Raw genomic sequence first — 24,032 nt, 5'->3', positions numbered from 1 at the left:
ACTTTGAGCATACGTTGCCTTTGCTGGTGGGGAGTAGAAGGGCTCAATGGAACTGTGTTTTCTGCCGAGCATTTGCAGTTGTGACATTCAGTCATATGTACATCAAAGTTTTCATAACCAAGTCCACTCCATGATTCACTATGTCCCCTAACGGTTTCTGTACGTATGACTTTATCAGACTTTCACATCATCGTGGAGGAATTTTGGCTCGCTCACCATTACAACGCTGCTTCAGCTCATTGAGGGTTGAGGTAATTTGTTTATGCACAGATTGCATCACAGCATGCTGAACTCTGGGCCATTGCAACATCTCCACTCTTTCTTTTTCAGCAATTCTGTCGCAGATTTACTGCTGTGTTTGGGATCATCGTGCTTTTGCATGACCCGATTTGGGTAAAAGTTTTACAGCTGGCCTCACGTTTGAGTACTTTGGTATACAGAGGTCATGGTTGACTCACTGACTGCAAGGTACCCAGGTCCTGTTGCTGCAAAAGACGCCCAAATCGTCACCCCTCCCCCACCGTGCTGACGGTTTATAGGAGGCATTTGCGCCGAGATGAACATGGCACTGTGCATTACATCTTCACTTTGGTCTCATCTGTTCAAAAAACATTATTACAGAAGTCTTGTGGTTTGTTCACATGTAACTATACTCTTTTTGGAGAGAAAAGGCTTTCTGCTAGCAACTCTAACAGTAGTGTCAGGAAATTTAATATTTAACATTCTAACTGAGGCCTGTAGAGTCTGAGATGGAGCGGTCTCTCTTTTTTTTCCTGCACAGTCTGACCTTGGGGTGAATTTCCTGGGACATCCAGTTCTGGGAAGATTGTGGCACTGTGTAAACACACCTGAATGATCCAACCTGCCCAGACTTCTGCTTTTATAAAGGTGCTCACAACTGCAGACAATGAATTAATCACATGTATTTGATTAGCAGAGCTGGCTGCTACAAACTTCTTTATTTAGCCCTGCCCATAAAAATTAAGTCTTGTGAAGCTTTTTTCACATTACCTTCAGTGACTTACTTAAAAAAAATTCCTTTTTATAATACAAGGAGTAAATTGAGCACGTCTGTATGTTCGTTGCTATTTTTATCCATTTCTGTAACATGGTAAAAACATTCCTGCTCAGCCTTTGGGAAAGAGTCTTTTACAGGCCAGACCAATTAACTTGATAGCATGATGATACCATAAATGAGGGCCACTGACAAGAAGCCTCATAAAACTGGTAACATATACTGTACGTTTGTGGGGAAACTATTTTTGTCCTGCACACACAAACACACACACACACCCATATAGAAAGTCCAGGTCTGGGTGGTGCCCCCTGCAACGCAAGACCATAATGAAAAGCTACTGCCTCCTCTGGCTTCATTTATCCTCTTGCCAGTTCTAACAGAGGCTGAGATGTCAAACAAAATCATACTGAGCAGAGCACACACTCAAACAAACTCGCAGTTATCCCACAAACACATACAAGGGTGCTGACACTTATTTCTGTGAAGGGTCCAATGATGTGATTCAAGTGGAAAGCTGAGCTAAATGTTACTGTAAACACTTGTTTAGAGGCTCGCATTCTTTAAAACTTCCTGTCTTGCTGGGAGTTGTACTGCTGTAATAGTTCTCTAACTCGAATCCCCTTTAACTCACTGACACTTTGATTATATTTCATAAAAAGACAGATAGGGAGCACACTGCTCTCAGACAGCCATTGCTTATGTGTGACAGCTGCTGACAGTATCGCTTTGAAAGCTTCTTTTTGTATGTGGTGACAAATTGAAAAGACATATATTGGTTTATTTCCTTGCTTTGTCCACAGCTGTAAGATTTGCAGGATATGCAATAGATAGTGTTTTTTACAGTTGTCTTAGTATAGAGTACCATCTGTTGAATCATAAACGGACTACTGCTTGGTACAAGTTGGTGAAATTGTGTCTTGAGAAGCAAACAGCGCACAGTGCAATGTACACTTTTTACATTTGTTGGACCTCTACTGTAAAAGTATCGCAGGTAGAGGCTACTATTTCTCACTGTAATCCCATGCTGAGAATTACAGTGAGAAATAGTATGTATTAGAAACAAAACACTACATGAAAACACTGATTTCACACACTCCTTTGGTACACTGATGAGCTTTAACCGCAGCAGGATGGTGTGATTTGAAGTGAAATACAGTGTAAAATTACAGTGAAACACAGATATCATCCAGCCACCAATGTCTCTCAGTTACATGGTGTTAACAGTGAACATTGGAGCTTTATGGCACAGAGGTATAAGCTATTACAGGCTTTGGCTACACAGACTGTACTTGGATTAACTAGAAACAGAATGAGGCCAGACGAGGCAGCATGTAAATACGATATCATTTCTGCGTAATGGCATGCTCAAACCAAGTAAGTGTTTATGGGCCTTTTTGCAACCCATATATTCTTCCCTAACAACCGATGGGAAAACCGTATCTTTCCAAAGTGCAATCAAAAGCTAAAAATTAATTAACACTAACAACATAAAGTCTTCTCCAGCACTCAAAGATTCTCAGTGGGGACACGGTTTGGACTCTGTGGTGGCCAGTACATGTGCTCCCTTAACTGCTCTTTCACAATCTGAGCCCAGTGAATCCTGGCATTATGGTGTTGGAATATAGCCATCAGGGAGGAAAAAGAATCCATTGACAGAAAAACTATTCAGTTTATTCAGGTAGTCAGCTGACTTCATTTTTTGGGCACTTACTCTTGCAGAAAGTAAACCTGCAGCAACTCCAGATTATAACACTGCCCCTACAGGCTTGTACAGTAGACACCAGGCATGATGGCTGCACCAGTTCATCCACCTTTCTTCTTACCTGATACGCCCACCACTCTGAAACAGGGGAATTGTGGAGTCATCACATCACATGACCAGATTATCCTTCCATTGCAAAGTCCAATCTGTCTGCTCCTTAGCAAAGTGAATGCCTTTCTTTCCCAGATTACCTCACTGATAAGGCTACATAGGCTACACTCATCTTCACATTGCAAGTATGTAAATAGTCTCACTTTTATTGTTATAACATAGCTCTGAGTTCTGCTATAGATTTTGTATGATTTGTTTCCAGCACACTTAAGTGCTATCCAATCAAGATGGTTTTTTTAGAATCACATTTCTTTCTCAGAAATGACGGCTGACCACCATCCACTGTTCCAGGTTTTAGTAATGCATTACACAGTTCTTAACCTAATTTCAGCAGCTTCAGCATTCTTCTTAGTTGCTCTGTTTGCTTGATGTAGGCAGAGAATTTGGTGAAATGGCATCTTTTCCATGAACACTGGATGTGTCTTCCAATGTGGTTGTTTAGAAAAAAATGAAAAGCTACTCACTGCACCAGCTAAGATTAAATAACCAGTTACCAGCCAAAACATATTAATTACTGCAGTAATTATCCAATGGAAGTCTCTTATGTATTTGCTTATTTAAATCCACGCAGTGACTTTCATTTGCAGTATATTTTACCAGCAGATCCCACAGTTTTGCTTAGTTTTTTTTTAACCTCATGCTCCTTTTAATTGTCATATAAAGCTGAATTTAAATTGTGCCATTTCTGTTTCCTCCAAACTACGAAATAAAGCTTGTGACCCATTTCAAATTGCATCCACTGTGTATAGGAGAGTCTCACATGAAAGCATATTCATGTGGCCCAGTGAATTAGTGTTAACGATAACCTCGCTGAACACTGCAGAAAATAAACATCTAAGGACTAAAAATACTGGATGGGCAATCACATTCAAGGAGGGTTAAACTAAATTTAACAGTCCCCGACTCTCAAATAATTTCTGAACCTGAAGATCGTGCTATGCATTAGCTAGACAATGCACACAGGTGTGTGGAGCAAGTGCATACATAATCTTTTCTTTGGCACCACTATGTAAAAAAATGTTGTGCATGAATCTGTATGCATCTCTAGTTTCACAGATGAGTGCCAGCTGCACTGCAAACCCTGAAGCATTCTGCAGGCGAAACCCAACAGTCCTTTACCATATCAAATCCCCGTCTGGCTGTCTGGATCCCCTTTCCAGCACAAACTGTCCAGTGTTCATGAAAAGCCATTGCCCACGTAAACACACAATTTCCTCTTGTTACTGCAGCTGAAGAGGCCCTAAGGTAATTTAGAAGGAGTCAGTCATAGGAAAAATTGTTTTGTTGTTAGTATAGATTCATAGCACATTGATCCGAGTGTCTTTTACAAGCGCCACTACTTATTGAGGGAAACAATTGACCTTTCCGGGGTCACTTCTGTTGTCAAGGAAGCAAATCAATGCCACAATCTGGTTTCTTTATGAATCTGGACGAAGCAAATGCAATTAGCCCCGTGAGTCAACAGCACTGGAACTAATCCAGCTGCTTTATTATAGTGACGCATGTTTTTCAACAATATTTCAAGCCGGCTGATCAATCTTCTCCAGTCCTGTCACCGTGGAAGTGGAGGCCAGCGGTGGGGGGCGGGAGTTGAGCTGAAAACATGAAGGATTTCAGAGGGAATTCGCTGGACAGACTTGAGGACAGAAAAACGAGTGAAGTCAGATGTCCTCCTGCGACCTGATCCGATTTTCCATTACTGTCTCCTTTAATCACAGTAAGCGACGGGAAGTGATGAAAGAGTGGTGGATGGTGGGGGTGATGAAGAGATGAAGGGATTTGGGGAAGAAAGGGTTGGGAGTCGTGGCACGATTGGGGCTGTGTGTGAAATGCAATGAACCTTCAGAACGAGCCTCGGGCTGTTTCCCCCATTTTAAAGTTATTTCACACCAAATCCTGTTGACTCGCCTCGTCGGGGAAAAGCATACAAATACACATGGGCTATGTGGGATTCACGTGCATTATTCTAACCAACATAAACTCTGATTACAGAGCGGATTCTCGGGTAGTTTCAACAACAGATGCTATCCTCTGAAAAATAATAACATAAAGACACAGATAAAGATAAATTGTATTGCATACTGCTTCTGTGTTCTGTTCCAGCTAGTCCTTCCTAATTCTAGTGTCTGGTACGCACCTCAAATACTTCTGTTATTTCTCTGATGAGATGAATGATATGAGGAGAAAGAAAAAAACACAGCAGATATCGACAGATACGAACGCTTCCGTGGCAAATATTCACTGCCAACACTGCCTATATGTGTCTGCAAGAGCATATCCTTTTTCAACAGGACTGAGCCACGTGCTTGGGAAACCGCTACCTCTGCATAGCTTGCATGCAAGAAATCCACTTTGTTTCATTTCATTTCAGCCTGAGCTGTCAGTGGCTTTGTTTCGCTTCTGGGATATGAGTCCAAAGGGCTTTTAATAAGCTCATTCCCAAACATAATCAGATGAGATGAGGCTGTTTTCGGTGATGAAGGATGGTCTGAGAGTTCAGTCGAAGCTGGAGAGGCTCAGCTTCTCTCCACTGCACTCTTCTTAGTAACTAATGCAACCTCGCGTGCTGCTGCTTCACACTAATTTCTTATCTGTGAATTCATTTAGCTTGTGTTGCCGCTTTGACTTGTAACCACACTAGGATGTTTTAAACCGTGTAGCGACATTCAGAATAAATGGGTCATTTGTGATATTCTCGTATGGTTTGGTATCCAGTTCGGACCTTTGGTTTTAAACCAGGAAGTGGACAATACAGGCTGATAAAGGTACCTTGTACTGTGAGTTGGGCCTGGGCTTCAATGGTGGTGTTGGAATTGTCTGCAACACAGGTGTAGATCCCAGCGTCTGCCTCCGTGAGGTTGGAAATTTGAAGACTGCCCCCTCCCAGCACCTCCACACGACCATCACTGAGGAGAGAAAGTAGGAAGGTTGTGGAAAAGGAAAAAAGAAAATTAGCTCCACCTAAACGTGTAAGCAGTACTTTCTTTTATCATAGCCATACATTAATGACCTTTACTTGGGCCCTTGCTACATGTAACACAGTCGGCATCACACTCGGGAGCCATCAGGCTGCTAACCCTCTAAACAGCATGTGGACACAGCTGAACATCAGCAGCGACATCTTTTTTTTAAACAGACTTGTAAAATATGTAGAAAGTCATGGCAGCCCATTTACATGAAATGTATTCTCCTCTCGCTCAGATCGCTGAACGGTAATGGATGCATCCTCCGGAGCCCCGAGCTCCTCTGCTGACCTGGGTTTGACTCCACATCTCATCCTCGTTTCTTTTTGCTCTGTCACCTCATACCAACTCTCTGAATAAATAAAAGATGCTAAAAGCAGAGTCAACCGCCCCAAGAAAGAAAAGAAATTTGCATTTCTTCCCAACAGTTTACTGGATTTGGAAACCTGGTAATATAACTAGAGTGGGATAGAAACAGGATTCTTGATGTAAAAATACTAGAGTGGAAAAAAGACTGCTGTATTCACCATAATCTCCTGCCAAAAAAAAAAAAGAAAGAAAAAAAAAATCACTGATAAACCATTTGAACAAATGTCACTGATATACACAGTCCTCTGTACAGCTGAAACCAGCACCAAACAGTGACTAAAAGCTACAAATTGCAGGCACACCTTTGAGTCAAAGCACGGGGCAAAGTTGTAGCGCAAATGTCCAGAAAGCAGGAGGATCAGCAATTAAACTCCGAGTTGAGTTTTCAACAATTCTCCCGTCTCCGATTCTTTGCTCAGCAACCTAACAGCATAATTGCGCCTGTGTGAGCAAGTCAGTCTAACTTAGCAGGCTTGCTGTGGGAAGCGAGCCTCTCCTGGTGTGACAGCGAAGCTGCTGCAGCAACAGAAAAGCTGAAAGCCATAAAGTGCGTAGATAAGCTGAGCCTGCAGAGTAGTAGTACTAAAGGCGCAATAAACAATAAGTGTGACTGTAATAATGTGTTTGTAATATTATCATATGTTATTGTCCTATAATATATAGAGTTTTTTCAGTTTTAATTATTATGGAGATTGTCAATAGCAGTATATCAGGACAGCCCTGGCAATGCCTTGAGATTAGTCCAGCTTTTACCAGAGCAGCTGGGATTTACAGTTTGCACAGCTACGCTATTGCAGCCCTTTCTCCACCTTAACAAACGTTTTCCTTTTCTTTCATTAGCCGTTAATTAACTGGAGTGCTGTGAAGCGGGCCCGACTAGCAGACTGAAAACCTGTTTCATTCAGCTGCTTATTATCCTAAAGAATCTATGCCTAACCCAAAGATCCAAACACACAAGTATTTGTACAGCCTCGTTTTGAACCAGTGACCCCTCTCCGTTTTAAACAGTCCCAACTTTGATTTCCCCAACAAGCCCACGGGGATGCAGTCTGTGGCCAAGCTCCGGCTTGATTCAACAAGCACTGGAGCATGAGAGGAGGAGGATGCTGAGAGGAAAGAAAAACGGTAATCAATAGCTTGCAGAGAGAACTCTGCATTCAGACAGCGAGAGAGAGAGAGAGAGAAAATGGGATGCAGGGAGAAAAGCGGGATCAGCGGGTCGGCAGAAGAAGATAAAAATCCAAAAGACAGCCACAGCAAGCGAGATGCAACTGAGGAACACTAGATCAGCGCATAATGGTTTCTGCACAGTGGATATCTGCAGAAAAGAGGAGGATACTGAAGAAAACAACTATATGCTGAAAGCTGGTTTTGTTTTAAACCAACTGCTGAGTGGCAAAGATACTCCACGTAAGCTCCTGCACCTCCTTTCTCGACTGCACCTGGGTTCAGCAGTGCTGGCCGTTGAGGCCATCTGCCTGTGCTGGAGAGAAGCATTCAAGTGGCACTCAACCTGCTGTCACCAAAAAGACTGTTTCATTTCTACTTCATCAAGCCTCATCCAGAGAAAAAAAAAAATAGTTTGATCGCATCACTTTGTAGTTGACAGCTGGTCGAGAAAATGGACTTTCGAAGCTCATGTGTAAATCAGTGGTATCCTTTACTTCCAATGGAATTTCTCAAACGTTCTTAAATCCTAAAGCATTTCAGTGAGTTTAACTTGCATCTACCCACTTGGCCCGTCATTGCTACAAATCTCTGATTAGATATGTGAGCAGTGTAAGGCTTGCTCTTTAATCCAATCCAGGAGCAGGTATATGTACTCAGGTCAAAAGAGCCATACTGAAACAAGTTCAACTCAGAGTGCTGCAATCTGAGAAGAACAAACAGCACACGGGACCAGATTGTATAAAAAAGAAACAGGTGCAAAAATAGTACACTCAGCAGAAAGCTTGACAGAGGATGGCCTCAGTGTTCAAGGTGGGAAAGTGGGGGAAACACAAAGAAGGCGTCTGCCTCTCCTTTTAGTCCCGAGACTGCAGTAAGGAAAACAGAAAATGCCAAACGTCCTGCTGTACATTGATTACCTCTCTGCGCGTGAGGGGGAGTGTGGCTGGTTGTGCTCCGAGGCTCTGCATGTCAAAAACCCGCTGAATGGAAACATTTCTCTGAAAGACGCATGTAGCACCAAGCGTTCCTGCAGTTAAGTCTCACCAGGACAGCTTTTCAGACTCTTGGCCTTTAATGCCGCGTGCTCCATAAAAGGCATTGAAAGCTTCCTCTTGTAGTTGAAAGAGGAACATACAGTACACGTCAAACCACCGGGCAATTTCTCATTCCGTTTAGAGCGAGTCAATCTCGGCTCTAACTGCAGTGGCTAAAGTGCTCCGCTGAACAAGGAATGCATTACTGAGACCATGAGGGAGGGAGACAAAGTAAATTGGCTTGAGCTGAATGAGCCGGAGACACCTCAAACTGTTGTGAGGGAGCTCGCTCCACTTGTGGTCGTTTAAATTAAGACGCGGTGCCTGCTGGAAGAATGTGAAGGATGTCTCGTGCAGTAAGCTGAAGGTCCTCGGCGGTAAGTGAGACTCTAATTAAAACTGGATTTACCTACAAAGAGATGTTAAATTGGCTCGCTGTTTTCCCACCGTCACTTTTCTTCTTGTTACAACAACGGCAGATGCACGCATGCATACAATCCAAGAAAAGTGAAGGCTACAGGGCGGTGTTCTGAAGCGGCGATGCTAATTAGGCTTGCTGGCTTCTCAGATTTCGTGCCAGCGTTCATGCTACAGTAGCTCCCCTTCTGACAACTACAACTTTCCACATTGTTTGTCCCAGCAGAAACAACACCATATACAAAGACATCATATATGGCTAAAATTTGTGCAACACGTGAGTGCTTTCTATCTAACAATCATATGCCGAAGGATGCACTGGAGAGCAACTTGGGGTTAATATCTTGGAATATTTGGCATGCACACTGGAAGAGACGGTGATCGAATCACCAACGTTCCAATTAGTAGATGACCTGCTCTACCTCCTGAGTAACCACAACCCCAAGACCATATTTCAGTTTCAAATTACTGGAAAGCACAACAACCCTTTCCTCCCTCAGCTCCTTCCCAACATGTCTCTGCTCCAGAAAACTTGTTGAGTACGTCCGTCAATGCGTATGGGCCTCAAACACAAACTTGTCCCCTGTTCTGCTATTCAGCTTTGACGGCAGCGACAGCCACAGAGGCTTCAGAGAAGGACGTGGACACATTTGGTATGTGTGACTGGTGGCTCAGCCTTCCGTATCACAGACCGGCAGCAAGATCAGTACACCTGGGTGAGGGGAAGCTGCACATCACTGAAGAGCTGTGCAGGTGGAGGCAGAGCAGTACCGCTGTCACAGAGCAATCAGTGGTGTTGTGACAGTAGTTGGGCACGGGTCATGCTATCTGCAGCATGAGGGGAAAACGGGTGGAATCTTGTCACAACTGTCACAACAACAACAAAGAAAAGAAAAGAAAAAAAGGGGGGATTCATTATTAATGGATAGAGTGGAAACTCCTAAGTTTTTCTCAGTTTGATCTCATGTTCTTTTCACTCTCTGGCTCTCTGCACTGTGGTGCACTATGAATGCAAACCACTCTGCTCTTCTAGGCTTTGTGGTTCAAAGTGAACGCAAATTGAACTTCTCCCATTTTGACCAGAACAAAATCATAACAGTTCCATGAATTGGAATCATGTTCTAGGTGTGCCAAAAACAGATCTCGTCTTAGAGAAAAGGGCAGGCAGCGGGTTGGAATGGTTTCTCCCTCCACTGCCCCGTTTTTTTAATGTATACCTGCTCCAATATGAGACATGACGCTGAAGATACTACCAGGAGGGACAAACAAGATAAAGAAGGAAGCCGGACTGGCCTTAGAAACAAACTGAAGGAGAAATAAATACAAATTAATGTGCAAGATTAATGAGAAACAACCTGGTGCCAGCAGCACAGGCTCAAGTTTCTCAACTGACTCAGTCATGAAAACATTTTTGTTTTCCTTTGGTTCATAATGGAAAGCTGCGGGACCCTCGAGAGGAAAAAATAAAAAACTCCCACATTCCTTACCTTATTTGCTTTCCCCCCCTACAAAAGGTCTCCAAGAATAAACTGATGGTTTGATTAGTGCATACTGCAATGAAGCCTCGCATAATAGACTTTTGGATGGCTGGTGTGCCTCCAGGTGCTCAAGGCCACCTGAACTCTGTGTGGTCCTTGCTGTGTCACATTTACAAAGCATAGTACTGCCTCAGGGGGACATATATCCACATAACACCTGGTGAAGAGGCAAAGCAAATGAGAGGAAGTGAGCTGTTTCCACTATCAGTGAATAAATCCCCATATTCTCAGTCCTACATTGACTAATGAGGTAAATTACACAGTGCGCAAAAAAAGCAGATTCCTTTTAGGACTAAAAACGCAGCCGATTGTGGATCCTGCCCCTGCCCAACAACTGACGGATCTTTACTTGGCAAGAAAAACAACATTGTGATGAGGATGCAAAGAAAAAAATGAATGCTATGACAGGAAACATGCTTTTAGGAGAGCTACAGACACTGATGTGCTGGAGACAGAGAGAGACAGCCTAAAGAGAGACTTCTCTTGCTCCACTCAGAGAGAGCCTGTGTTGTTTGTCTTGTTTTCTCAGCCTGCACATGCCAGCAAAATCCCTCCATTACCTTAACCCCACTCTCCGCTGCTGCCATCTATCATTTTACCAATGTTGGAGAAATCTGAGTTCCTATGCAGAATTCTAAGCACACGGACCCTCCTGCGTATCTGGGACTACGTGGTGTGCTGGATATCCACCGTGCATGCCAACCTCTCTGAATGAGGGAAAACATGTGGAGCAGAACACTTTCCATTCACACTCACACTGATCTTAATTCCTTAATGTGTTTTGTTTTCTGACTAAGAGAAAACCCAGAAGAATCTTGAATGCTGCTTTAATGTATGCACTTTATCAGGTACATGTTTGCTGTATTGTATTGCTGTACTGTAGCTAGCAGTGATGTTTTGCAACTACATTTACATTTATATTCAAGGAGGATAAAAACAACAGAAACATTTACCTATGACCTCGGTAATGAACACAGTAAAAGCCCAAACAATTGAACTTTTATGAAAACGGGTTTGTGGTGGAGGGGCTGTACAGAGTTACGTAAGATTAGATTACTCACATTCTGACACTCGGATGACAACAGAGGTTTCTCCATTTTTCCTCCTTAGGCTGCAGAAACTGTGTTCTGTGGTCTGTGTAATCATATCTGTCAGCCAGATGCACACGAAACATCACTGACACCTCTATCATTCGCTGCAAGAGGAGGACCTCAGTGCTAGGTGGACGACACGCTAATTGCCGGTGTGACGAAAGAAACAAGTGAAAATCAGGCTAGGCTAATTTTTTGGTTCAGTTTCACTGCCTGTGTTTTTTTTATTTTAATGTCCTTTTTCTTTAATGTTTGAAAACCTGCAAAGCTCATGATGGCACATGGAAAATTGGTGTGGGAATTCACAAAAAAAAACCCAAAACAATGACAATGGTTGAATGTGTGAGCGCTGCAAACACATTAAAAAAGATGTGATGAACAAAGAAGGTTCAAATTTTGAGTGTCACTATGACTTCACTTTTAAAAAAAAAAAAAAGGAAAAAAAGAGGCAATTATCTATGATTGCATCTGAAGGAGTGGGGATTTAAATGGCAGTGGCATTTGCTCGGTCATGCCGTCTTTTCAAGAGCAGTGGAATCAATTCTTTGGTGTGAATCTTCAAATTATTATTAAGGTACTAGTGGTTCAAGTCATTCTGCTGAAAAGCGGGCACAACAGTGACACGGTGTCTTACGCGACAGCTATAAATACATGAAACGATATGATAGCTAACAAATATGCTGAGCTAAATTCCCGTCTTCATGCACAACTAAACGCAATACACACAGTAATATTTAAGCAAACACAGGAGCACAAGGAGGCGAGGAGACAGATGACTTTGAGGCTTTGGAAGGGGGGGCAGTGATTTACATATTCAGTCAATTCCCTGTTGCTGGCCGACATGCATAATTCATCCATTTTATTGACTGCTGAGGAATTCTGTTAGGTGACAGAGAGATACTCCCGAGAACAAAAGATGACTGTCCTTTTCATAAGTGTCATCAGGACCAGTATGCCTGAGAGATCCAAAGGCCTGTTTCTCTGTGTAACGGATGACACAAGGCATATTTACAAAGACTGCATTTTCAGTGTGTTGAAGGAACAGCTTAAAGTGCTACGTATGCTGTCGGAGTGTTGCTGATATTAATCAAAATAAATGTTCAGCCCGGTGTCCTTGGCAATAGAATTGCTCAGAGCCTAAATTGAATTGAGGCAACATTCAGGACCCCGGCGAATACACAAACAGTGCGTTACAGCGGAATAATCCATCGTATGATCGATACTGAGTGCATTGGAAAACGTAGCATCGGAACAGATAGGCCCTGCTTTTCTACAGACAACTACACTTGCGGTCACTTTGTTATGTACACCTGTTCAGCATCTTGAAAGTGCACATTTCTAATCAGCTAATCGGCACCTTAATGCATTTAGTCGTGCTGAAGTTCAAGCTGAGCATCAGAATGGGAAAGAAAGATCATTTAAGTGATTTTGAACATGGCAAAGTTGTTGGTGCTAGATGGGCTCGTCTGAGTATTTGAGAAACTGCTGAACTACTGGCGTTCTCCTACACAACTGTCTCTAGCAGTCAGAGGGAAACGGCCAGAATGCTTACGAATTGACAGGAAGACAATAGTAACTGAAATAACTTCTCGTTATGACCAAGATATGCAGAAGAGCATCTGCACAGCACAGTGCATCTTGAAGCAGATGGGCTATAGCAGTTTAGAAGATCACATGGTGAGCCACTACTGTCAGCTGAAAACAAGGTACAATTCATATTAGCTCACCAAAACTGAACAACAGAAGATTGGAAACATTGGCTGGTCCGCTGAGTCTCGATTTCTGCTGCCACATTCAGATGGTTGGGTCAGAATTTGGTGTGAACACCATGAAAGTTTGGACCCATCCTTGCAGCCCTGTATTAAGAATTCAGGCTGCTGGTGGTGTAATGATGTTGGGCCCATTAGTACAAAGTGAGCACTGTTTAAAGCCCCGAGCACTACCTGAATATTGTTGCTGACCATGACCACAGTGTACCATTTCCTGCTTCCAGTAGGATAACTCATCATTGTTACAAAGCTCACATAATATCAAACTGGTTTATTGAACATGACAGTGAGTTCTCTGTACTTAAGTCACCAGATCTCCATCCGAAAGAATACTTTAAGATGGTAGGGTCAGAATTTGCCGTAAACTATGTGACTCTGTGTTTATACACCTCTCTGTGTAAAATTATTAGTTATTATTAATCTCTGGCTCTCATCCACAGCATGTCTTTGTCCCGTCTTCCTCTGAGGAGTGTTTCCAGCTCTTTGTTGAATCTGTGCCATGAAGAATTAAGATAGCTCTGAAGATCAAAGGGAGTACAAGCAAGACATACCTAATGAAATGTCTAGTAAGTGTATGTTTATGTATAACAAAGGAGATATTATCCAAAAATTACTTTGCAAGTAGAGAAAAAAATATGTCTACCAATAAAAGTTGGTGGGTTGCAAAAAACAACAAATAATTTAATGTGTTGATCAAACAAACAAGAGCTTCACACGTAAAAACGGATAATTTTGTCTTGTGTAAAGTGAGGCAGCATCTCACCGCATGTTTCTTTATAATCACACTCAGACACATGCAGGAGAGGACAAGTTTCTGTCCCAGGTGAGCCACAATCAACAGGTCCAGGACTTAATTTTCCCTCATGACAAAAGGGTGGTGGTGGTGTCGGTAGTTAGGTTAGGTCATTCTCTTCTATCGCTTACAGATTTGTAAAAGACTGCAGACTATGACTGACCGAGATCCAACACACTTTTTCTTGGTCACAAGAACAATCTATGAATATTATTCCCAGATCTGACACAGTGGCCCCGTGAGCCGGACGCAACAAAGAGAAATCAGCTACTGATCGACTGAGAGTGGGGCAACCACCTGTTTAGTTTCAGCCCTCTGCTCTGTCCTTGTCTGTCAACATAGAGACATTTTTAAACAGCCAGTAAGGCCTACATGCCAATACGGGCAAGTGATCCAAATGAAATGTCTCCTGACAGGTTATGAATAACATGCTAATGAGACTCTTCAAAGACCTAAGACAGAAATCCTACTTATGGCAGAAATCCTTTATGCAGCACATTGTGAAAAGACTTTTGAAGATTTCCTCTGCGTCTTTCAAAGTATCTTAAAGAACTTCAGTGAAGTCGGGCAGAAAGTGGAAGGACTAGCAAAGAATTACAGGGAAGAATTAGAAATTCAAGAGTCTGCATTGTCCAAAGCCTCTTTGCACTCTTATCGAGTTACCTTTGTTATTTGTTGCTCAGGATAATAGTGGCTGTAAGCCATTGTGAATTCAGACTCGGAGAAAAAGAAAACAAGAGATGTGACCGAGCTGAAGAATCGGCAGCGATACTCCCCACCATCGCTGAGCTGCTCCGCTTTCGATTGGTAGCTTTGACACGTCTTCATCAACTCTCATCTCATGTCTACAGCTCCAGCGTCGCTGCTTTCAAGGCCCTGTTTGTGTTGCGCACCAAAGACCAATTAGATACTCTTTGCAGATTCCCCTTACTCTCTCCCTTACACTACATGCCACACCAATTTTTAATTGACAGGAGCTCCTCTATCTTTCATGTAATGCCTGGAAGGAACAAGAGACTCTCAACAGGAAAAAAGGGGAATATTCCACTGCTATTCTTTTTAATTGTCAATGTCGTCGTTAATGAAAAGAAAAAAAAAAAATCAAAGGAACAACCTTGGACATGTATTCACCGCTCAATTTTTTATTTTTTTTTGCGCTGAAGGCAGGAGCATTGGGGTCTTCTTCTATACGACCCAGACATCCCTGCTTTTTCACTATGCTTGCTAATTACCAACGGAGACACCCTAGGGGGGTTGGCTATGCGAGCTGGATATTGTCTTGTATTTAATAGAAGGTAGATTAGTAAGTACCTTTTTACCTAGCTCCCTTTGCAGGTCAGAACATTCAGACAATTCCACAGGCATTAAAAACTTGAGGTGTGGAGCTATGCTTGGAACCAGAGGTTGGAAGGTCTAATGATATTCTCGTTCACACCGCACCGGGGCCTCGCGATTACCAATGTGACGACCTTACATTTAATTTCACTGAACGCCCAAATCCATTCTGAGCTAGATTTAGATGAATGAGCCACATTTTAGCCACGTTGAGTTGAAGAGTTATTATTCCACAGGAGCGGCACACAGGGGTTAGGTAAACAAAGTGCTTTCTTAATTGGTGAGAACCAAACTTCACATGTCCAATGCAATTCTCTCTGAGGGATTTGAGCTGCACTGCCTGAGCTAATGAGAGCCAGAGAAGTGAGAGCACAGGCACTGTGACACTCTGTCTTGGCTCTTAATTTGTGAACTTCCCCTCAGCTGGCAACCCCGCAGCCTGCTCTCCCAGATGAAGTGGCTCCGTTGGCACGTCCAGGTCTCCCCCCGGGGCTCTCTGGGTAGCTGTGGCAGAACGGCATTAACACCTTGGGGAGCAGGCGCCAGGACTAACAGTTTAGCTTCTGGAGGCCAGAGGCACCGGGTACAAAGGAGCAGTACATTACAGTACTCTGCTGCTTTTATAAACCTAGGAATGTGCGAGAGCCCAGGGAAGCTGAGCACAACTGCTTGTGGCTTTACTGTAACTATCGCCAATTACTGGCAACTTTCAGGTGATAATCCAAACCTGTTTTTCTTTTTTGTTTAACAATCTCTGCTTTTTCGATCAGAATAGATAAATGCATCAAACAATAGATCACAGAGCTGCCCTACACGTACCTCTCTTCCAGCAGCTTGTCTCCAAACATCCAGCTGATGCGTGGTGCAGGGTAACCCGTGGCAACACAGGGCAGCAGCACGCTGGCATCCGTCACCTTGGTCACAGACACAGGCTGCACCAGGAATTCCAGCTTCCTCTCCTCGCCAGTTTCTTAGATGTGAAGGGGGAAAAAAGGGGGTCAGGGTTAAGACTGAGGTTAAGCAAAGCAAAGCAAAGTGGGTATTGTCTTTATTTTCCAAAGCCGCTTTCATCTTGAACTCTTATCAAGTGTATTATTTGTTTTATTGATCAGAAAAAAAGGACAAACAAACAATAAATCGCAGCCTGCAACGGGAATTCCAGCTTCCCCTGCAGTTTCTTAATTGACGGGGGGGGGGGAAAGGGGGGTGACCGTTAAGGCTGAGGTTAAGGCTAGGGTTGAGTAAGCTAACCTCCCGTGTCCATCCATCTTACACTTAAGACTGACTGACAGCCTGACACTCCAACCACAAAGAGTCAGACTGAATAATGATAATGATATCTAGCACAGATAAAGCTGTGATAAAGTTCAAACTGCTTTGTATGATTCCAGCTGCAACTTAATGCTGGAATAGCATCGAGTAATAACCACGAGGGTCATGGTCAGCCAGACTTCTTATTTTTTTAATAATGAACTGCTGCGAGTTCACAGGAATGTGTGAAACTCCCACTCAGTGATTCACGGCAAAAATACCAGAGCTGTATTTGGTTGTGGCTTCAAAAGAAAACAAAAAAAGACACAACTAAACAGGATAATAACTACACCGAATACATTTATTCATGTCCCTCCAATATCTGAAGGTGTCCACGCAAAAATGTATTTCCATTTCGTCACAAAGCTTTAAAATCTTCCCCTTTGTGTGCCTCCAACTTCCTGCCACTCTACCACACATCTTTAGAGGAGGCAAACAGAGATGAAGACCCCCACTGGGGCCTTGTTGAAGTCTGATTTACAGCCTCTAATATCTTCCCTGTGCTGGCAGGAGCCTGGTGCTTAACAACTTAGTAAATAAAACTTCCAGGGGGGTGAGACAAGACCCTGCCACAATGGAATTCGGGCTCCTTTTGAGCTGCAGCTGAGTTACTGTTGCGTCACTGATAACCCCAGTGGGAATTTTACCGCTCCTGCTAGCATTCAAAAATCTCTCACCACAGGTAGCCGGTTCTCTTCACGCTAAAGGTAATGAGCAACCGAGAGAAAACTCAATGTACTGCTGTAATTAAATGATGCACTGGACTATATACAAATTTCAATTTACCTCACAAGAGGACCTACGAGGGTCTAAAAGCTCTAATTAAAGATGTGGTGATGCTTTAACAGGTGACAACTGATGACAAGCAGGGTAAAATATTTTAATATTAGAAAACAATACTAGTGTATTCATTATATTGCATAACTGAGTTTACAGCGAGAAGTTCCTATAGTAACAGATCTAGATTCATAATGGACAACATTTCACCTGGTGTTCTCTCAAATTACCTGGTACAGTTTGGAGCTCGGCCTCATCACTCAACTTGGAAGAGCCAACGTTTTCCACAAGGCAGCGGTACGTGCCAGCGTCCGTCTCCGAGGCATTGCTTATAACCAGGGCTCCACTCGGTAGCTGGATCAACCTGGTACTCAGCTCCAGGGGCTGTCGGTCTTTCTCCCACCGGATGAAGGCCACCAGATCAGAGTTGACCTCACATGCCATCACCTGACTGTCCCCAAGTCGCGCAGTGGCTGGCAACGGTTGGTTGGCGAACCTGGGCATCCCTGCAAGACAGCGATAAGGCAGATGAGGAACACTCATAGCAAAATTTTATGGTAGCAGTTTAAGGGGTTTATGAAACCTGAATGAAAAAAGCAGGGCTTCAGGTTTTTAGTAAACTTAAAAGCAAAGGCATGCTGCCAAATTTGACTGTTTCATTTCACTAAATTTAACTTTAAGCTGCATTTGGATGTAAATTTTTGCTAAGGCAGATTGGAAAGGCAAATTGATTACCACAGCAGCTAATGAAGCTATAAAAAAAAGAATGTGGAATATCGGTTTTGAACTTTGACTTTGAAGATGCATATTTCGTCTCATCTTTAGAACTGAAAAATCTTGGAAGCGTTCTCTTGCACATCCATCCAATTTCTGGTTATATTCTTAGGAGCGAAACAGGCCAAAACCTTCAGCACCCACCTGTCCCGACCTCTTGCAAACACACAAACAAACCACCACCCTTCTCCTGCACACCCGTGTCGTACAATCGTTTATCCTTGATGGTGGATGTTAATTTGCCACGCAGAGCAGGAGACACACGGCACTAATTTAAAAAAAGAGCTGGATCCACAGGCTGTTTGCGCTGCTGTAGCCCGACTTTCATCTTGATGCAAAATAATTATTTCCTGGGTTTGTAGTCATTGATCTGAAACCAACACTCCCGGGCCGCTTCCGAAACAATCGCGCACAATGACTTTAATTAATAAGAACTTACAATGTGTAAACTGCAAATGTTATTCTTGGGTTTATTAGTGAGACAGAGGGAAGAGTTTGTTGTTTTCCAAAGTAAGAAGGCCACTCCATCTCCAATGAAAAGTGCAACATGCTGTGTTATTATCATGGAGGGCCTCTCGAGGTTTTGGGCCAACTGTGATCGTCTCCTTGGAAATTTGTGCAGATGAAACAGAGTCTTGTTTGAGTGTCTGTTTTTCTGTTTATGAGAGCAAGTTTAGCTGCTGTAACTCCGCTGAAGACTTGCTGAGCGATGACTTTGCGTCCGCCCCGTCCTCACCTACAGACATCTCTTCAAATCCCCTGCCAGGAATGGCTCCAGGGTAAATCACACTTTAAGATAAGGGCCCAACAGTGACAGACTCCCCTCCCGGCCTGGGCTGATGTGCGCAGCTTCTCTGAGTATATCTCAGCACAGTTCGGGTAATATGGGCTTAGCTGATGCCAGTGCTGATATTTTTGTAACTGAGCTGCCAATCACTTAATATATAATCATGGCAGGGTAGGAAAAAAAATAATGAGCTGAATTATTGAGGGATTAAAATATACTTTCGCCCCTCCCTACAAGCTCAGACTTACTCACTGCTTGGTGCTGCTCAAGACAAGCCACAACTGAAAGAGCGCCTTCGATCATCAGATATCTATCTAGAGGTCAAAAATGACCCCTCAGTCGGGGCCTAACGATGTCTCCTCCACATTTCTTTTGTTGTTCTTTCAAAAAAAATGTTAAGTAGAGGTAAACAGAAAACTAAAATGCATTAAGAGGGAAAAAATAAGCTCATTAACTGCATGATGATTGATAATCATGGGTTACACTCATTGAAAAACAAAACAAAACACTGGACTGGTAGATTAAAGGGTTAAAAATGATATATAATCGTGAGGAGATAATAATTCTAATCTTACTTTATGCAAATGGACATGTGCACAATGACATCAGGCCAAACCGTGTGCTGTGGCCTCAATGTGCTTATCTGATAAAGACCAAAAAATTAATTAATTAATAGAAATACCAGATAGCCTTTAACTTTATACAGTGCTCTCCAGATAGTAAGTAAATCCTTTAGCCCATGACATTTCTAAAGATGAGAATGACCCTCACTTAATGCATCTGAGGTCTAAAAAGTGACTAGAGACTTAGTGGAAAAGCTTAAGCCTTTACACTCTGGGCCAAGGAAGACACGGCAGAGGGCTCCACAAGTCATCTGCAGACATGCAGGGCAGGGGGAGAACATTGTGTCTGTACAACTTCAGTTCAGACTGTTGTGAGCACTTTCTGACTCGGTCTGCAGTTAGTCAGTCTCCAGCTCTCAATCGACTAATCCTTTGTTCCTCTTGCCTCATCACATCTCCGCAGGCTGTTCATCAGCTTGCCGTGTCTTCAGGGAGTGTGTTTCTGGGTGTGTGTTTGTGTGAGAATGGGTGTATGTGGGGAGCCTAACTCACAAGAGCATGACAGCCATTGTGTAACAGCCAGTTATAATGAAGTGGACTGCTTACGGTGACATGAATATGTATGCGCGTGCTTATGCTTGCGTGTTAGGTGCTAAAGTGTACATAAGCACATTAAGTGTGGGTCAAGGCAGGGGGCATTGTAGATGGGAAGCGGTGAGTGTCGATGCTAACACTATCGATTCTAATTAATCACAATTCTCCATTTAAATCAACTTGGTGGATGCTTCATTTTCCAGAGCCTTGCTCAGCACCATCTATTGAACTGAAGTGCTGGGCTGCCAATCGGCACTTATTATCGGAGTGTGATGGAGCCAAATGAGTCCAGGAGAGCAATGATGTTTCAGCGGCCAAAATTCAAAGACTGGAGGGTTTATTCTAACAGAAAGCGGTTTCATTCTTCATTTTAAACTGAGCAAAATGTGCCTCCTCTGATCTCATTGTTCCTCCCAAAAACATTTTCATACACCCAGCACTTGCACCTAATGCCTCCTTTGTGGAAGGTGGATAGCTAGATTCACCAAACCCTGCATTATCTGCTCGGCTCTACCAGTAGAGCTGATAATAATCAGAATGCTAATGAAAGAACACGTCCCTCACTGGATGGAGATTAGCCAAAAACTAGTGCGCCACAACGAATGAGCATAACGACTGCCTGCCCCACCTCAGAGAAAAACCAAGCGCAATTATGTACACGCATACACAGGCGTACCCTTAAATCACACTGTTGGGTTCTCACTATTCTTAATTAAAATAAGGTATAGAATAATAATGAGCAGCTTAATAGAATTCACAGAAGGCTTTAAGGATCTCCCTTGAGATTCAAGCGAATTAGTGACTGACTGCAGAATAGCTGTCTTTCACCTTGGATCAAAAACATAACTGTGTTTGATGTTACATATTTTCAAGCAGTGTCAGTTACAGTAATTGGCGAAAACTGAAACTGGCTTACATTTTGTGCCAGGGCCCGGGGGGAAATGTCTCCCTACGTGTCGTGGCCAGATGCTGAATTTGGATTGCGAACATGAAATACCTAATTTTCCATGGAGAAAATATGGAATGTAAAAAATCAAGTCACACGGTTTATGCTTTGGAGGGAGCTCATATTTTTAAGCCCACAGAAACACCAAAGGTTACCAAAAAGACAGGATCTAGCATAATTACATAGTCTAAACGGGTAATTAGCAGAGGGATTTTTCACAATGCAACCTTTACTTCTTCACTTTCAATTAGCATAATAATGATGTCATTAGACTAATGACAGGGCAATAAAACAACAATATATTCTAACACGATGTAATTTATTGATGCATATAACAACAATTTCTCCACTTGCTACTGCTAAACATAAGACCAGGACAGTAAGACTCAGGACACAAACACAAAGATATGATAGCTACGCCAGACAAGTCACGCTTACAAGCTTAACTAGCTTAATGTTGCAATCAGCTCAACTCTGAGACACCAGTGTGGGGTGGGCATAATACTAGAATTTCAAACTTTCAAACCCAGCAAGAAATACTCAATTTTTAATACGAATGATAACAGCACAGTCGGAAAAAAAGACAAGAAAATTAAGATTAGAATAGTAGTATGATATTGTCTGCTACCTAACTCTAGAATTTATGTTATTGGTTTATTATTATTCAATGTCCACTAGCCATATCCCCAATAAGACCCTAACAGATGGCTAATATCAGATACTCACTAATAATTAAATCAGCGACAATCTGAAAGGTTGACATAACTTCCAGGATAGAAATATGAAGACCATGCTAAAAGCCACATTCTATCAGAAGGCCACTGGATGTCGATAGCTGTGGTTGCTAAAAGACTTCCAGTCCCATAGAAATCTATAAGAAAACTGTTTTCATACTTGACCTCTGTAAACACTTTCCTGTTATGTTTATGGGCTCGGTGACTCATTCCAGATCATACTGAATAAAAAACTTAAGTCTATTTTGCAAATCTTGGTCATATTATGAACAAGATTTGCAAAATAGGACGTATGTTTCAAAACGGAGGAATATCAGTGCTATGCTCATTGGCTAACAACCCGTGAATGACAAGTTGTCAAACTAATGGGTGACGTCCCGGCAGCTCTGTCCAGCTTTTATGCTGTCTATGAGTAAAACAGGTAACATTAATGTGTATGGCTTTAATGTTGTTTAAAAGGGAGCTTCGCTGGGCTCTCAAAATTACCTACAAAGAGTTGTTCAATAATGTTAACATCATGTTCATGTGTTAGTGATGGGAGAGGCTATGTGCTGTGTGAAGTTGTGTCAGATGGAGTTGGTATTGATACTGTAGCAGATGATGATCTAATCCAATAGCAATTTTTAGCACTGATTAGTGCCAGAGTATGATTTTTAATGACAATCCTACACTGGATCAAGCTCACTAGCCAAGAGCATGCAGTTTTTGAAATATAACCTAATATAAATTCTACGCTGTTGTTTAATGTTTCGGATAGTACTATTATTGACAGCAGCCAGAGGTAATATTAAATGTCCACATCCATGAGCTAAACCTTTAAAAAGTTTAAAAGCAAAGAGGAAATTCTCTAAATGTAGCAACCACGAACAGGAGGAAGAAATATATAACAAAAGAGACGCAATTCATCTTCTCATCACAGCAAAGAGTAGACTACGGCATCATTCCACTACTTCTTATTTCTCCCTTTCTCAATTCAACAAGTTCACTGCCATTCGTTGGAGACTGCTGAAAGTCATTCTGGGAAATGTGGAGAAATCAATACGTGAAACTGAGGCCCACAAGTCAGGCTTTAGGAAAGTGGATACACTAGAGACGTAAATTAAAACCCGTTGTGTCAGAATAATTCCTAGAATGCACCGACTGTTACAAATGTGCGTGAGTGTGTCTGACCATGCAAAGGGCGCAATAATAACATCCTTTTTGTCCTCCATTATCAACATGTCTCTTTCGGTTTTGCAACCCAAGTACACAAACACAAACAACCGCAATTTCTATTCTTGGTGTTTTTTTATGAAATTCAAAAGATGAGACAGGGCCAAATCAAATTTGCCGAGCCTAAAAAAATAAAAACAAAAACAAAACCCCCACCGCTTTCAGCGAAGTGACAGATCTGACGCCAGCTGAAGAGTAAATTAGACAGAATGTGAAGACATCCAATTAATGGAAACGTAAATCGAAGATGTCAGGTGAATGCAGGAGTGGCAGGGTAATCAAGTAGTCCAAAAAACACAGTCATTTCTGCTGCGAGTGACTGTGAGGAGAAGGTCTGAATGTAATTCCTTGGTATTAAATCTCCATGAACAATATCAGGTTTGCTTTGTTCAGTTCAGCGTCTCTTTCTGCTCATGCTCCCTTTAAAGCTGCAGCGTAAGTGATAATTAATTTTTCTAATTGAAGGTTTCCAAGCTTCAGGCAAGAATATTTTACTAAGGGCTTCCTCCATTACATCAAATCAAGCCATTTAGCCCACATACAGTCTTAAGAACAGTAAAGAATTAATTCACACTGTGCACTATATATATATATCTGTCAAACACAAAGTCAAACTCAATATATATTCAGAAGATTTGTAAATCACTGCAATTCTGTGCAAAGGTCTTGAACGCCCCCTCATTTCTTTATCTTTTTCTAGGAGAGTGGGAAACATTTGCAGCACATAGATGGAAATGCGGTATATGATGCAAAAGTAGAGTCTGAACAATTCCAGCAAGCTTAAAAGTCAGTATTTGGAATGTTCACCTTTATAGTTCAACACAGCCTGAACTCTCTTACTCAGCTTTCTTGTAATTTCTCTAAACAGCCTTCAGGAATAGTTCTCCAGGATTTTTGAAGAATGTTCAGAGCTCTTCTTTTGCAGCCTTGACCATTTTTTACAGATGGCTGCAGACACTCACTT

The 24,032-nt window shown here is 42.4% G+C and overlaps 1 protein-coding gene across 11 annotated transcripts in view; it reads right to left on the bottom strand.

Moving 5' to 3' along the window:
- Nucleotides 1–24,032, bottom strand: part of neo1a (neogenin 1a) — a 161,725-nt gene that overhangs the window by 57,158 nt on the left and 80,535 nt on the right. For all 11 annotated transcript variants that reach the window (XM_084942866.1, XM_084942100.1, XM_084942190.1 and 8 more), the window contains exons 3-5: nt 17,689–17,964; nt 16,190–16,340; nt 5,661–5,797 (exon numbers count right to left, since the gene is read on the bottom strand). In XM_084942866.1, the coding sequence (XP_084798992.1) occupies nt 5,661–5,797; nt 16,190–16,340; nt 17,689–17,964 (564 nt within the window). The remainder of the gene's footprint in view (nt 1–5,660; nt 5,798–16,189; nt 16,341–17,688; nt 17,965–24,032) is intronic.

The sequence above is a fragment of the Perissodus microlepis genome, chromosome 1 (assembly GCF_051167445.1).
Source record: "Perissodus microlepis isolate ML-2025 ecotype Zambia chromosome 1, ASM5116744v1, whole genome shotgun sequence".
Taxonomy (NCBI): domain Eukaryota; kingdom Metazoa; phylum Chordata; class Actinopteri; order Cichliformes; family Cichlidae; genus Perissodus; species Perissodus microlepis.
The sequence above is the reverse complement of the archived record's forward strand: the minus strand, read 5'-3'. Positions and strand labels throughout refer to the sequence as shown.